Genomic DNA, 15746 nt, shown 5'->3' on the forward strand with positions numbered 1-15746 from the left:
GTATCTGTTGTGTATTTTATAAAGTCATAGAATATTAGGGTTGGAAGGGACCTCAGGAGGTCATCTAGTCCAATCCCCTGCTCAAAGCAGGACCAATCCCCAGACAGATTTTTGCCCCAGATTCCTAAATGCCCCCCTCAAGGATTGAACTCACAATCCTGGGTTTAGCAGGCTAATGCTCAAACCACTGAGCTATCCCTCCCCACCAACAATAATAATAATAATAATAATAATATATGGAGATATTCCTATCTCATAGAACTGGAAGGGACCCCAAAAGGTCATCAAGTCCAGCCCCCTGCCTTTACTAGCAGGACCAAGTACTGATTTTGCCCCAGATCCCTAAGTGGCCCCCTCAAGGATTGAACTCACAACCCTGGCTTTAGCAGGCCAATGCTCAAACCACTGAGCTATCCCTCCCCCTTTTATTGGGCAGCGCCTTGGTGAAAGGCAGCATGTTTAGTGATTAGAACATGGCACGCTACAGGAGATTAGGAGCCTATTCCTGGCTCTGATATTGACTTTTAATTATTATTTTGTATTGAGGTAGCACCACTCCTAGGAGCCACAGTCATTGACCAAGACCTCACTGTGCTAGCTGCTGTGTGAACATATAAGAAGAAAGTCCCAAAGAGCTTACAGTCTAAGTAATGTAAGACTTTCTATGTGTTCACAGGCATGTCACATTCCATCTATGCCTCAGTTTCTCCCATCTGTAAAACGATGTGATAGCAACAACTCACTGTTCAGATGAGCTTAGCCGGTGAGGGATGTGGGTTAGAGCTTAGGCTCAGGCTGGAACTCCCCCACTTTGCAAGTGAGGATGCAGGCTAAGTCACTCAAGTGCTGACAGCTCTCCAGTGCCTTTCCACAAATCCCCAGCCCAGAGGACAGACAAGTTCTCTCGCGATTGACACAACCAACTGGGAAAGAATCCTGAGCCGTCTCAACACAAAATCATGGGACATACTCCCAGGCACACACAGGTGAATGCAGAAACAATGAGGACACAGTAACGCGGTTCGAGCTCTGCAGTGGGGATGCTCACACCCAGGCAAGGCTAACCCAGGTGCTCACACCTGGGTGCCAATCACTCGGACAACTGTACAGTGTAGACATAGCCTCAGTGATCTAAGCATTGGGTTTGGATTTCCTAAACTTACTGGCACCATAGGTTCTGTTGTTGGCTGAGTCAATTCAGCTTTTAAACCTTTTATGGGGGTTAACTTGAGTGCCATACAGCTAGGCAGTGTCTGTCAGATGCTACCTCAAGATCAAAGGCCCTTGCTGATCTGTACAGACTCTACAGAACTTTTGGTAAGAGTGGGGGATTTGCCAATATTCCTCCTCTTCCCCCACTGTGCAGGGTTGTGTGTGCCAGCGAGCTGCCACCCTGCCCCCAGAAGTGGCTGCATTTTGTATATATTCTGTACAGTGCTCTAGGATGAAATGTGTCCCATCCTGTAACTGTAAAGGCCCTACATTATAATTAAGCATTTAGTTAAAGTTTTCATGTTTAGAGCTTTACAAACATTAACCTTCAAATAGGTATGGAAGGATAGTCTTGTAATTAAAGATAGGGTTCTCTTCCTGCCTCTCTTCCACAGACTGCCCTGGCTGACCTTGGGCAAGTCATTTAACTGTTCTGTGCCTCTGTTTCCCCATCTGTAAAAGGAGGATAATACTGAACCTACCTCACTATTTGTGGCTTAATTCATTAGTACCTGTAAAATGCCTTAAGATTCTCCAATGGACACTGCTACAGATGTGCAAAGTATATGTTAACATTATGCCATTAATACCTGAGGGACTTGTAATTGAGCATGTATAGGAGTGATCAGCACAAAGTGCTGGAAAAGTCAAAAATAAATTTGAACCGTTTCTGCCGATTCCACCATTTCCCCCAATGTATCCAGTCTTGCCAATGGGTTCGGAATGATGAATGTTCTGCCAACAATGGTGTTACTCAGAATTAGGGCGTTTAGCACTGCCTGTCTTTCTGCCTGAGAACTTGGAAAGCCGTTGCATTAACAAGCACTCAGCTGTGGCCAATACTTACAAGAACATCAGTGTTTTCAAAATAGTTCCTCCAGTACGGCCTGATCTTCCTCTGTCCACCAATGTCCCACACGTTCAGCTTAAACCCTTGAGACTGTACACTTTTAATGTTAAAGCCCTGTAACGAGCATAAGTAAAACCACACACTGTGTTAACCTGAAACTCAGGATCATATTCATGAGCGCGCACCATTAGCAGCTTATATATCACCCTGCTGAAAAGCATGGCAAGATAGGGCCGTGTTGCTGTTCAGATGGATCAGCTGTGGGAGAGGTGAAGAGGAAAGAGAACAGCAGCCTCATGCATGTCAGCTTGCCTATGTTCCTGGATCAAGGGCTGACATTGTCATGGCTACAGAGACATATGTTGCTGTTAATGTCTTTGGAGGGCTCGGAAGGGTGGATACAGCAAGAGGTGAGAGAGAGATGCTGATAAGGAAAAAAACAGAGGGCACCGGGAGGAGCAGGCGTGAGCCTCTGAAAACTGAGTCCACAGTACAGTCTAACCCAAAGCCAGAGGACTAAGCTTCATTCGACACCACGCTAGTGCTCAGCTTAAAAGAACAGCTGCATATCTGAAGGGTCCGTTTCAGCAACTAAAGCTCCAACTGAAAGGGTGTTCAACTGGAAAAACAGGATGTGGTGTGGCCTGGCAACGTGCTGCCACATGACCCAGGGGATCAGAGCTTGGAATCTGAGCGTGGGCTTTTGCTCTGGGGTGCCGGGGGATGGGAATGCTGTGAGGCAGTGCACTCCGCTTCTAGGGGAGGGGGAGAGACGAGCACCTTGCGTAGCTCGCTAGCAGCCTCCTCTGGTCAAGTCAGGAGTGGTGCTGATGGCATTTTGGACTGGAGGGACACAAATGTCCCAGTGGGGAGCCTTGAATCGGGGGAGTAAAAGGCAACAACTAGGGATGACATGAACTGTGGGATTCATGATCTGTGGGGCTCTAGGAATGCCCAGGGGGAAAGAAGCAAGGAGCACAGAGAGAAATGTACAAGTCCTGCACTATCTCCAAATAGATGCTCTTTGTTTTAAAACAAATGGGACCAAAATCTGATTTCTGTTACACCCGGATAAATCCCAAGTAATTCCCCTGAACTCCATGGAGTTAGTCCAGATACACACCAACATACGTGAGGTCAGAATCTGGCTCAAAGGGTGCAAAATTTACATTCTCCAGCTATACACTGATTTGGGACTGGCTCCCTTTCTGCAGTTGAAAACACACCAATATAATGATAATAGCCTTTCTAATTTAGTTCTGCGTGCAGCCTTTTAGCATTTCACAGGCATAGCTTGTATCTGAAACATGGTTAACATGGTGTGTGGAATGGAAACAGAACACACAGCAGCCTGCAGGCCCAGGAAGAACCTTCCTTACCTGTGTCGGTGTGATGTGGCTGATGTCTTCAGATGCCAGCTGTTTCAGGAGTGTGGTCTTGCCTGCATTATCTAGTCCCAGGAGGAGGATTCTCACCTCCTGGTCTGGTGCACTCTTCAGTTTGCGCAGAATTGACAGTAAACCCTGTGGCAGCCAGGAAATCCCAGATGTTATTTCCCATGCTGAAACTTTTCCCCCCCTCCACAGCCTTGCCCTCCTCCCTCTGCTTCGCGGTACATGGCAGCAGATCCCACCACCAGCGCAGACAGAATCTGAGGACTTGCCCCAGCCTTTCATTCTTCCATTTCTCCACTTCTGTTCTCTCAGTGCCCCACTCCCACATGCAGCATCACCTTGGGTCTAGGAGCACACAACTGCCTCGAATATCACTCAGCATGCCAGCTGATGGGGGCCATTCAAAGGATGTGTTGCTCAACTCAACTCCTGTAGCCTATTCAGTATTCACTGTGCCAGGGAGCAACTCCCAAGGATGAGGTACATTAACGAGCTGCAGTCAAGCCACCAGGTGATCTGGATTATCTTTACCACCAACAAAACCCCATTAATCCAAATCTCCCTCTTTCTAGGTTGCTATGTGCTCTGTCATGACTGCCTTAGCCAGTAACACTCCTGGTTATCCAAAACCCCATTTACCAGTCCTCTAAAATACGCTGGGCAAATGAAACGTGTAGTTCAGGTTTCTGAGGATGCAGCAGTTCACAAAAGTATCTCAGATCACTGTACCTCCTAGTTAAGAAAACTTCAAACATCAGCCAGGCTCAGCCCCAGGATTAGGAAATGGAATCGGCACGTCGGTTTCTTTACAATGCAAACCACCAGAAAATTGTGCACGTGAACACAACATAAACCTGTGCTGGTGCCAGTGCTCAGACACCTGCACTGCTATGAAATAACGGTCAGCGGAAGAGCATTCTGGGTGCTGGCATATAACTGAGGAACACCGGTTACCCTACTTTGATTCAGAACCCTTCTGACAAGCACAGCCACACAACAGAGAGGCAGTGCGGCAAGTAGATGGGGCAACAGAGTCAAGAGCTCTGCCAGTGATTTGCTAGGTGACCTCAGGCAAGTCACTTAATCACTCAGTGCCTCTCTGTCCCCTCCCACACCCTTTCTCCATCTTGCCTGTTTAGAATGTAAGCTCTTCCGGGCAGGGACTAGCTCTTACCATGTGTTTGTATGGCACCTATCACAATGGAGCCCCAATGGGAATCTTGCTATCACACCTAATTATAATCATCCTCCCTCTCTGGGATGTGTCTGTGGAGGAAAAGCCTCTTCATCCCTTTTGGGTCATCTGGTTTTCAGTCCAGTCTCTACTGGTCAGGTGTTCCCATAAAAAAAACTACCATAAGAGGCACTGATTGGCAGCCATGTGTGCTCTGTGCTCAGACCAGTAGGACCTGGAGCCAGGAACTCACAGTTCAAATCCTAGCTCAGACCCAGAGGCCCTCCAGGCATGTCACTGAACTTTAGTTTTGGAAATGGGGATAATGATACTTGCCAATCTCCTGATGGTGGTATGAGGATGAGTTAGTTCTAGGTTGTAAAGTGCTCTGTAGATGGGAAGAGTTCCGAGTTCTAAATATTTTTGTTGGAGGCCAAGGACACAATGGGCCATGGAGACTGCTCCTGAAGGTGGCTCCCTCTAGATCAGGATTGAGACACATTGGCTAAGGGAAATGGGAAACCTGTCCTGCTACTGTCTCTGCACTACCGTCCTATTCTGTGGATACAAGACTTCAGGATCCAGTGAAATTAACTATCAGCACTTTTCTTTAGAACGCAGCCTTTTAATGTAGCACTCCTATTCCAGTGCAAGTGGTATTAATAAGCTCCAAAGGAAGATCTCACTACACAGATCATCCCAACTAAGCTTCTGATAACACTGGAAAACCAAAGTTATATATGACACCTCTGACCACCTGTAACATGGGCATTAATTGAATATCAATCAACTAAACTATCTGACACAACTAATAAATGAACATACACCATCCCTTGTACAGGGGGAATTGTTGAGGAGGAGTTATTTAAAAAAAAAAGTTTTTGTAGGATGCAAGTAGAAAGTTAACAAATGTCAATCCCAATTCTATGCTTTTAAGAAGTGATAGCATAATGCTAAGGCTAAGCTCTCAAGTCTGGAAATGCAATGGTAAGATTGAAATCTCAACCTTAACGCTACCTTTTTGTGCCTGTGCCTATCATAAATTGTCAGTTAATAAAACTGGAAATTTATACTATCTAAGGTACTGTATGTTGTTAAATATATATGTGATGGTAGCACCCAGGTCCGGATAGGACTGCTTTGTATTAGGTGCTGCACAAACATAAAGGTAGACACACTCTAACCCCAAAGAATTTACAATCTAAGATGACTAATGGTAAAGGATGGGGTAGGAGGACAACAAGTACATAGACTTTCAGACTTATTCATCAACATGCTGACAACTTAAAAAATACAAATTTAACCACACAACTAGTAACAAATGTGTTTTGTCCACACTAAAACTTACAATAATGTAACAAAGGCTAAGGCACAAAATGAGCTACACCTAGCAAGGGATATAAAAGGCAATAAGAATATGTTTTTTAAATACATTAGAAGCAAAATAACGATGAAGGAAAGCGTAGGTCCTCTATTTAGCAGGGAGGGAGGGAGAGCTAATAACTGATGACATCAAGAAGGCTGTGGTGTTTAATGCCTGTTTTGCTTCAGTCTTTACTAAAAAGGTTAGTGGTGACCAGATACTCAACACAATTAATATTAAGAACAAGGGGAAGGAATGGAAGCCAAAACAGGGAAAGAACAGGTTAAAGAATATTTAGATAAGTTAGATGTATTCAGGTTGGCAGGGCCTGATGAAATTCAACCTAGGGCACTTAAGGAATTAGCTGAAAGCAATCTTGGAACTGTTAGAAATTATCTTCAAGAACTCACACAGGACGGGTGAGATCCCACAGGACTGAAGAGGGGCAAACATAGGACTTCTCTTTAAAAAGGGCAGGTGATGGGGTTTACAAACCCCACACTGGAGAGCAAGGGTTAGCCTTGCAGGAGACATGTCTACCTCCACCTGACCTCTAGGCAGCACTGTGGGTGGTGGTGCATCTTTTATCGGGGAACAAAGAGGACAGGGAATTATAGATCAGTCAGCCTAAGTTCGATACCTGGAAAGATACTGGAACAAATTATTAAACAATTAATTTGAAAGCATCTAGAGGATAATAGGGTACTAAGGCATAGCCAGCATGGATTTGTCAAGAACAAATCAACCTAATTTCCTACTGTGACAGAGTTACTGGCCTACCGACAAATACAAAACGGTAGGCTCACGTCACTGACTATGTGTTGGTCTGACAGCGGGACCTATGAGATGTGCACATAACCCGAGTATTACACGGAGCAGATTGGGGGACTGACAACCATCTTGATTGATCAAAGTTTTCCCTTTTTATTCAGCCAAAAATGTGTAAAAACTAGTCAATTAAATATTTAAATGTTGCCTGTCTGAAAGATCCGTCAACTGCTGAACAATTCTCAACACAGCTAACTCTTCCAACAATTAGTGATGACTTATCTGCTGAAAGATTGTCCCTGCATGATACAATCTATAATGCTGTTCTGGACTGCGATAGATATAGGAAATGCTATCATGCAGACTGGTTTGATGATGATGATCCTGAAATATTGAATCTTCTTAACGCCAAGTGGCAAGTGCATGACATACTCTTAGCTGACCCATCCACTGAAAGCAGGATAAGAAGTTATGGGTTTAAGGGGGGGGGAGGGATAGCTCAGTGGTTTGAGCATTAGCCTGGTAAACCCAGGATTGTGAGCTCAGTCCTTGAGGGGACCACTTAGGGATCTGGGGCAAAAATCTGTCTGGGGATTGGTCCTGCTTTGAGCAGGGGGTTGGACTAGATGACCTCCTGAGGTCCCTTCTAACCCTGATAGTCTATGTATTATCTGCAGCAAGGGACACTTAGGTTGGATATTAGGAAAAACTTTCTAACTATAAAAGGCAGTTAAGGTTTGGAGTAGGCTTACAAGGGACATTGTGGAATCCCCATCATTGGAGGTTTCTAGGAACAGGTTAGACAAACACCTGTCAGGGATGGTTTATGTTTACTTGATCCTGCCTGATTGTAGGGGACTAGACTTGACTTCTCAAGGTCCCTTCCAGCCCTACATTTCTGATTCTATAAGTCAGTGTGTTAATACACAACTGAAATAATAAATGTAGACATACTCAAAATGAATAGCAACCCTCTAATATGCACAAGTTCTACTTCCTTACAAGGGTAACACTGCTAAATAGAGACAATCCCAAATTTCCCACCATTTTGTTTATTGTTTATGGGCTTGATCCGAAGCACATTGAAATCAATGGGAGTACTGATTTCAGGGGGCTTTGAATCAAGCCCTATTATTGTAGTTTACTGTTCAAGCTAAAAGGGCTGATGAAACATTAATCCTGTTCACAGTACTGCTTGCTAAGAGTAGAGCAATACATTCCCAGAGCAGGTCAAGATTAGGAACCTTTTAAACTTTAAATTCAACTACAAGAAACCAAATGCAAAAGAATAAACTACAAAGCATCACTTATCTACCACTAAATACTTCTCCGGGGAGGAATGAAAAACAAATGTTAATAGATCCTCTACTATTGCTGAATGATGAACTTCCAAACTAACACAACAGCCTACAAGAAATAAGATCAGCATCGTTCCATATTCTATTCAAGTGACACTTCTTGTTGCCTGGTTGATCGCAGGATTATCTGGGTTAGCCAATAGAGAAGGGGTTATTTATAGAAATAAAAGTATTCTCTAAGGTATAAAGTAAGCTGATTTAGAAGGCTAGAAGGAAAGCAAACCAATATATAGATGTAGACTCTACTTTAGTAGCTCTGTTTGCATATATATTATATAGCTCATGTGTGCAGTTAAAATGCAATCCAATTTAAATCAAGACACAAACTCTAGTTTGGGCTACCAGTAATTCAAAAAAGTTACTGTTCTAAAGTTACATCTATGTATTCTGATTCTAGTAAATAGATATTTAATATCCAGGAGAAGCATCACTCAGTAAAATCTGTGTAGAGATTTTTAAAAATTCAGCCTTATAAATACCTAAATACTAGGTCTGTCGATTAATCGCAGTTAACTCATGCGATTAACTCAAAAAAAAATCAATAGCGATTTAAAAAAATTAATCGCGATCAATCGCAGTTTTAATCGCACTGTTAAACAATAGAATACCAATTGAAATTTATTAAATATTTTGGATGTTTTTCTACGTTTTCATATATATTGTATTCTGTGTTGTAATTGAAATCAAAGTATATTATTTTTTATTACAAATATTTGCACTGTAAAATGATAAATAGAAGAAATAATATTTTTCAATTCAAGTACTGTAGTGCAATCTCTTTGTCCTGAAAATGCAACTTACAAATGTAAATTTTTTTGGTTACAAAACTGCACTCAAAAACAAAACAATGTAAAACTTCAGAGCCTACAAGTCCAATCAGTCCTACTTCTTGTTCAGCCAATTGCTAAGACAAACAAGTTAGTTTACATTTACAGGAGATAATGCTGCCCTCTTCTTATTTACAATATCACCAGAAAGCGAGAACAGGCATTTGCATGGCACTTTTGTAGCCGGTACTGCAAGGTATTCACGTGCCAGATATGCTAAACATTCGTATGCCCCTTCATGCTTCGGCCACCATTCCAGAAGACATGCTTCCATGTTGATGACGCACATTAAAAAAATAATGCGTTAATTAAATTTGCGATTGAACTCTTGGGGGGAGAATTGTATGTCCCCTGCTCTGTTTTACCTGCATTCTGCCATATATTTCATGTTATAGCAGTCTCGGATGATGACCCAACACATGTTGTTCGTTTTAAGAACACTTTCACTGCAGATTTCACAAAATGCAAAGAAAGTACCAGTGTGAGATTTCTAAAGATAGCCACAGCACTCGACCCAAGGTTTAAGAATCTGAAATGCCTTCCAGAACCTGAGAGGCACAAGGTGTGGAGCATGCTTTCAGAAGTCTTAAAAGAGCAACACTCCAATGCGGAAACTACAGAACCCAAACCACCAAAAAAGAAAATCAACCTTGTGCTGGTGACATCTGACTCAGATGATGAAAATGAACATGCGTTGGTCCACACTGCTCTGAATTGTTATTGAGGAGAACCTGTCATCAGCATGGACACATGTCCCCTGGAATGGTGGTTGAAGCATGAAGGGACATATGAATCTTTAGCACATCAGGCATGTAAATACCTTGCGATGCCGGCTACAACAGTGCCATGAGAACGCCTGTTCTCACTTTCAGGTGACATTGTAAACAAGAAGCAGGCAGCATTATCTCCTGCAAATGTAAACAAACTTGTCTGTCTGAGTGACTGGCTGAACAAGAAGTAGGACTGAGTGGACTTGCAGACTCTAAAATTTTACATTGTTTTATTTTTTAATGCAGTTTTTTGTACATAATTCTACATTTGTAAGTTCAACTGTCATGATAAAGAGATTGCATTACAGAATTTGTATTAGATTAATTTAAAAATACAATTTCTTTTTTTTTTCAGTGCAAATACTTATAATCAAAAATAAATATAAAGTGAGCACTGTACACTTTGTATTCTGTGTTGTAATTGAAATCAATATATTTGAAAATGTAGAAAACATCCACAAATATTTAAATAAATGGTATTCTATTATTAAAAGTGTGATTAATCGTGATACATTTTTTAATCGCGTGATTAATCATGATAAAAAAATTTATTGCGATAAATTTTTTTAATCGCTTGACAGCCCTACTAAATACATGAGCTAAAAAGGTGTTAAGTGCTCCTTGATGGTTTAACAGACTAGAAAAAGTAACAATTAATTTACTTGCTGCATAATTCCAGCATGTGGCATGTGCAACCTTTACTACGCACAGACTGATGGACAGATTTTTACTTGCACACAAAATATCTGAATTCACTTTTGAATGGGAAAACCATAAATGTGGGCAGTAAACAGCAGTGTTATGGATATTGCAGTGGTGCGCTGGATGTTCCAGGAGGCAAGGCAAGGATACTACAAAAGCAATCTATTGGTTGGATTGGTGGCAGGGCAGCAGTGTATTGGCAGTTGAAGGGATGAGATGGGTGACATGGTTCAGTAGCAGAACAAGTCTTCAGCTGGGGTTGAAGCACACGGTCCAGCTGAAGAGCTGCACTGGCAACTTGTCAGGAGTGTGAAGGCTACATGTAATTTGCATAAAGCTGAACAGATTGCAGCATTTTTAATAGGGAGGGGGGAACTGTGGAGGCCACTCAGATGACGAAGCGCTGTAGGATAGGATGTATACTCTCAACAGGCTACACCTTTTGGATGAGGGTGGCCATACTGGGCAACTCCAGAAGTGGAGGCATGTATAATCTGTTTTAGTCTTTGATTGAGTTGAACGAGAGACCAAAATATCTTTCCTTTGTACAGAGGCACACAGGACCTCCTCCAACAGGAGATTGACACCTGAGAGCACCACTAAGATAGCTACATTTTCTGGAAGGTGGGTGGAGATACTAAAAAAAGCAAACACAGAACAACTGGATAATTACCAAGAAATTATATAATATTTAATACTGGGTTCTACACTGTTAGGTGGCAAATACAGAGAAATACAGCACTCAAAAAGCAAATTGGATATGAAAGAAAATTATCACTCATCAGCATCCTTCTGAGAATACAAATATGTGGTTTTATGAAAATATATCATTTCTAGGTTGAAAACACCTACTGAATGATCAAAAGTTTTTTTGTTATAGCTACGTGCGCTAAACTTTTCTTAATACATGTATATAAAAATACAATGACATTTACAGTCCTAATGTTTGGCAGGTTTATTCAGCTTTAAATCCAAGCGGTGTGGATTTCTAGAACTAGTTGGTGCATGCAACCACATCCTCTGCCATAGAAGCTGTTGAAAGGAAGAGTCACATTTATAGGCCAAATTAGAAGTTGATCTGGGGGGAACTGAGCATTGAAATAATCTGTGTAAATTTCATATTAGAGTTGACAATATAAAGGATGTAATGGAGAGAACTATTTCACATTATGCTATGGGCTTGAAATAAGGCGACGTGGAGCCTGTCAGTCACTATGGGGTGGAGTTGTGTCCCCATTAGGGGGAAGAAGCAAATATCTTCTGATTTGTTGTATTAGCCACAAAGCTCAGATGATGAATTTAGAATATCAGTAAAAACTGCCTTCAGTGACCAGCAAATGTTTACCTAGTCAGTGTGGCATTTAACAAAAGATCAAATAAAATTCCACTGAACTACAACGCTGCTGTAAAGATCATTCTCCTAGCCCACTGCTTGACCATGTCACCCCACTCTTTGCCTCCCCCTTCTCTATCGCATCAAACATAAACTACTTGTCTTCACTTTTAAGGCCCTTCATGGCCTAACCCCATCCTACCTATCCTCTCTTATTCTCTATCAAGATGCTGACTCCGGCCTCTGATTGGCCCTTGCGCAAGCCTCCATTACCCATTGGTTAAATCTGAAACAAGCACCTTTGTGCTATCTCTCATGCTGCTAGTCAGGCTTAGGAAGAGTTCCCAATAAACATCTGCAGAGCTACCTCATTATCCTCCTTCAAAACCCTCCTTTTCTATTATGCCTACAAAAAAATGCCTATCACACTAACCAATATTGTCCCTGTACTCTCCCACTGGTCTGTCTGTCTGCACCTGTAGTCTCTTGTTTTGGAGATATCCTATCTCCTAGAACTGGAAGGGACCTCGAAAGGTCATCCAGTCCAGCCCCATGCCTTCACTAGCAGGACCAAGTACTGATTTTTGCCCCAGATCCCTAAGTGGCCCCCTCAAAGATTGAACTCACAATGCTGGGTTTAGCAGGCCAATGCTCAAACCACTGAGCTATCCCTCCCCTCCAAGTCTAAGTTTTATACTTAGATTGTAAGCTCTTGGGGGAAGGAACTGTATTTTTGTTCTGTGTTTGTACAGTGCCTAGCACAGTGGGGTTCTGGTCCATGACTGGGGCTCCTAAACTCTACAGTAAACAGTAATAACAACAACTCTAAAATCATTGCGGAAGACAGAGGATGCCTATTTGCGGAAGGTTAGTGAAGGTTTCACTGTATGTATATAGGATTTGCTAAAGTGGGATCAAACAAATGTCAAGTCTAATATCATGCCTTCAGCAGTGGCTAGTAGCTGATGTTTCATTCCTGGTCCATTGTGCAATTCTGTACACAGTGTGTGAGGGTGGGGAGTCCTTCCTTACTGCAGCTGATGCCCTGAAGCATGACGTTTGATTAACTTTCTCTTAGCCTGCCTAACTACAGATGTTTCATAAAAGCACTAAGCCTTTTTCAAAACAACCAAAGAGCCTTAATCTATTGAGCACAGCTTATTCAATACTTCTAACACAGGCAAAACTAAATCAATTACTTGCTGTGCAAACTCCAGACTATGGTGTCATTCAATGCATACATTTTTTTCTGCATTAAAGTTTAACTTTTGCTGGAGTCAAATCACCTAAAAAGTTTTCCCTGCTCAAACCCACTGACATAGTTTTCTATCAAAAGAGGTCATACCAAGTTTTCTATTTTGGGACACTGGGAGATATCTGAATGGGTCCTGTGCATGCCTTTGCATAACTGAAATCAAACTCTTTTGCGTCCTTTAAATTTGTTAGCAATGTGTCACATGCAGATTTCCATAGGAAAAAGACTCACACACAAAATTTGTATCTATGGGTGTCAATGATGACAATGCCTGCATGCTTTTCTTCCTTCTGTTGGTTTTGGTGTTTGAAACTCATGTCTAGTTTTTGGAACATGTTTGTACATATTTCAGCATACCTGTCTTTGATAACTATCTGGTGTATATGAGTAAAAGTTAAGACGTACTCTTTAAAAAAAAAACCCTGTGATGTAATGTAATTTTATTAGGCAGATAAAAGCACCAACAAACTATTAGACCATATGCAAACATTTCTAAAAGGAGTCACTTTCCAAATCTTATCTCAGAAAATTCTCAATTTTTGGAACAAATTCTAGGTATCAAGGAGACTACTGACAATAAATGGATTGTGGTTTTGCTTGAAATAGGTCACAATCAGCCTTAAGCTGCCTGACTGCACTTTTAACTATGCAGAAACTACCCTGTCTCCATATAATAATTTTGAGCAAGTCACCTAACCTCTCCATGATTCAGTTTCCCCATCTGCAAAAAGGGATAATGCTTGAACATCATGATAGAGCACTTTAATATCCTTGAATAAAAGGCCCTATAAGTACAAAGTTATTATACTCTTTGCCTGATGCCTGTTAATAAAGTGCCATAAACATGTAAATATAGTTATTTACAGTAGCAAATAAGCCACAGGTGCCATTTAACAAAATATTTTCCAAACTTTCAAAAGATGAGCCCTCTTTTAGGACAACAAAACTGACTGGGCTCTCATTGTTAAACTTCACATGGTGGGATTGCAATCTACCCATCTCTCAAGTGCTGTGCCCTCACTTCCTTTCCCCAGCTGGTACTTCATGCCCTCCTCCTCACACTTTGGGGAAATGCTGGTATAGATCTTCATAATATTAAACTTCTACTCATTTCTTATATGCTTTGATGTGCATTGAAATAATTTAAATGTCAACATTGTTAACTCATTATTGGCATCAGAGTGAGGAACCACTGAAAAGAATGGGGCAATTCACACCTGAGGGCTATGGTTCTAGGCTCTCTGCAAACTCTGGTCTCTGCGGCAGTTTCACTCCCTTCACATTTTCAAGGTTTTCTTCACAGCCATAACAACTAGAGACTTGGTGTTTGTTGTTTGTTTGTTTGGTTTTCTTTAAATGAAAGCTGGAGAACAATTTATGTCAGGGTCTTTAGCTGGGGCGCTCCCCATGTCTCTCCCCAACCCAGCTAGTCTCTGATGAACCCCAAGGGGCCACACCGCACACTTTGGGAAACGCTGATTTAATATATGGGAAATACATTTGTGTATCTTTCTGTTTAACACTAAGTAAAACATGCACTGAAAACTACCTACTTCCTTCCAGCCCACCCGATCTCACACACACTAAATGCTCAGAAACCATTCAGCAAATCCCAGATTATACCAGTTTGAGATCTTCAGAAAGCAAAAGTGCAACTTTATCTGTCAGCAACCGCTGCCCAAGTATAGTTGGTGGAGTGCTTCATTGCATTATGTAACTGCCCTCATCTTTAAAGTAGATATATTTCCTGTGGTGACCACTGTGTCTAGTATGTAATGACCCACCATCAACTGGACAAAAAGGGAACAAGGCCTCTTGGCCTTTGTCTCCACATCTTTTATGATGGAGCAGTGTTGAACACTGCAGGCTGGGATGGGTGGGGAATGTAGCTTGCAGAACCATCACAGTGAAGATGCTGCGTGTGCTATGCTCCTAGCATGCTGTCTGTGTAGCTCCTCAATTAGGGAAAATGAGGTTGCCTCGAACCAGTGTGTGCAAATCAGGCCATCTCTATGGATCTGAGGACTGAATGTAGCCCTATACGTGGGGCTATTGGAGGCGGTTCACCTCTTTCACCCATCCTCTGTCCCACTGTCATAAGCTTGTGTTCCTTTAGTTTCTGCACATACCCTGCACACCATCCTGCCCTAGGGCTAGCCCACCTCATGGGGTGCTCCCCTGCAGCAGCTGTGTCAACCCCTCCTCACCCTGGCACTGCATGCCTGAAACTTCTGAGTACCTGCCTGTCCTTTCTCCTCCTATGAAACCCCCAGGGTGGCCCCCATCTCTCCCTCTTCATAGTACCCCAGCACCCCATACGTCCATGTTTGGCTCGCAGAACCCCATCCCTTCCTCCCCATCCAGGCTTGGCTTGCAGAACCCCAGCCCCCCATCCCTTCCTCCCCACACAGGCTAGCCCCTCCAGCCCATCCCTCCTGCCTCACCTGGGCTGGATCCCCATCCCTCCCTCTCCATGGCACCTTAGCCCCCCTCCATCCATCCTTCCCAAGCAAGGCTGGGCCCCCCAGCATCCCACCCCATCCCACCCTCCCCTCAAGCTTGGTCCCAACACCCCAGCCCCCATCCCTTCCTCCCAGGCTGGACCCCCATCCCTCCCTCTCCATAGCACCCTGGCCCCCATCTATCCCTCCCCAGCCAGGCTGGGCCCCCAGCACCCTGCCCTCCCCCTAGGCTTAGCTCCCAGCCCCGCATCCCTCCCCACCCAGGCTGCCCCCCCCCC

At 42.9% G+C, this 15746-nt stretch overlaps 1 protein-coding gene across 1 annotated transcript in view; it reads right to left on the reverse strand.

Annotated features, from left to right (window-relative positions):
* The window catches only part of ARL3 (ADP ribosylation factor like GTPase 3), a 34454-nt gene extending 19305 nt beyond the window's left edge, over nucleotides 1–15149 (reverse strand). The window contains exons 1-3 of the mRNA XM_024213642.2: nucleotides 15145–15149; nucleotides 3442–3585; nucleotides 2060–2176 (exon numbers count right to left, since the gene is read on the reverse strand). Coding sequence (XP_024069410.2) covers nucleotides 2060–2176; nucleotides 3442–3585; nucleotides 15145–15147 — 264 coding nt within the window. The 5' untranslated portion in view covers nucleotides 15148–15149. The remainder of the gene's footprint in view (nucleotides 1–2059; nucleotides 2177–3441; nucleotides 3586–15144) is intronic.
* Nucleotides 15150–15746: the final 597 nt, after the last annotated feature.

The sequence above is a fragment of the Terrapene carolina genome, unplaced genomic scaffold (assembly GCF_002925995.2).
Source record: "Terrapene carolina triunguis isolate 2854851 unplaced genomic scaffold, T_m_triunguis-2.0 Scaffold95, whole genome shotgun sequence".
NCBI lineage: Eukaryota > Metazoa > Chordata > Testudines > Emydidae > Terrapene > Terrapene triunguis.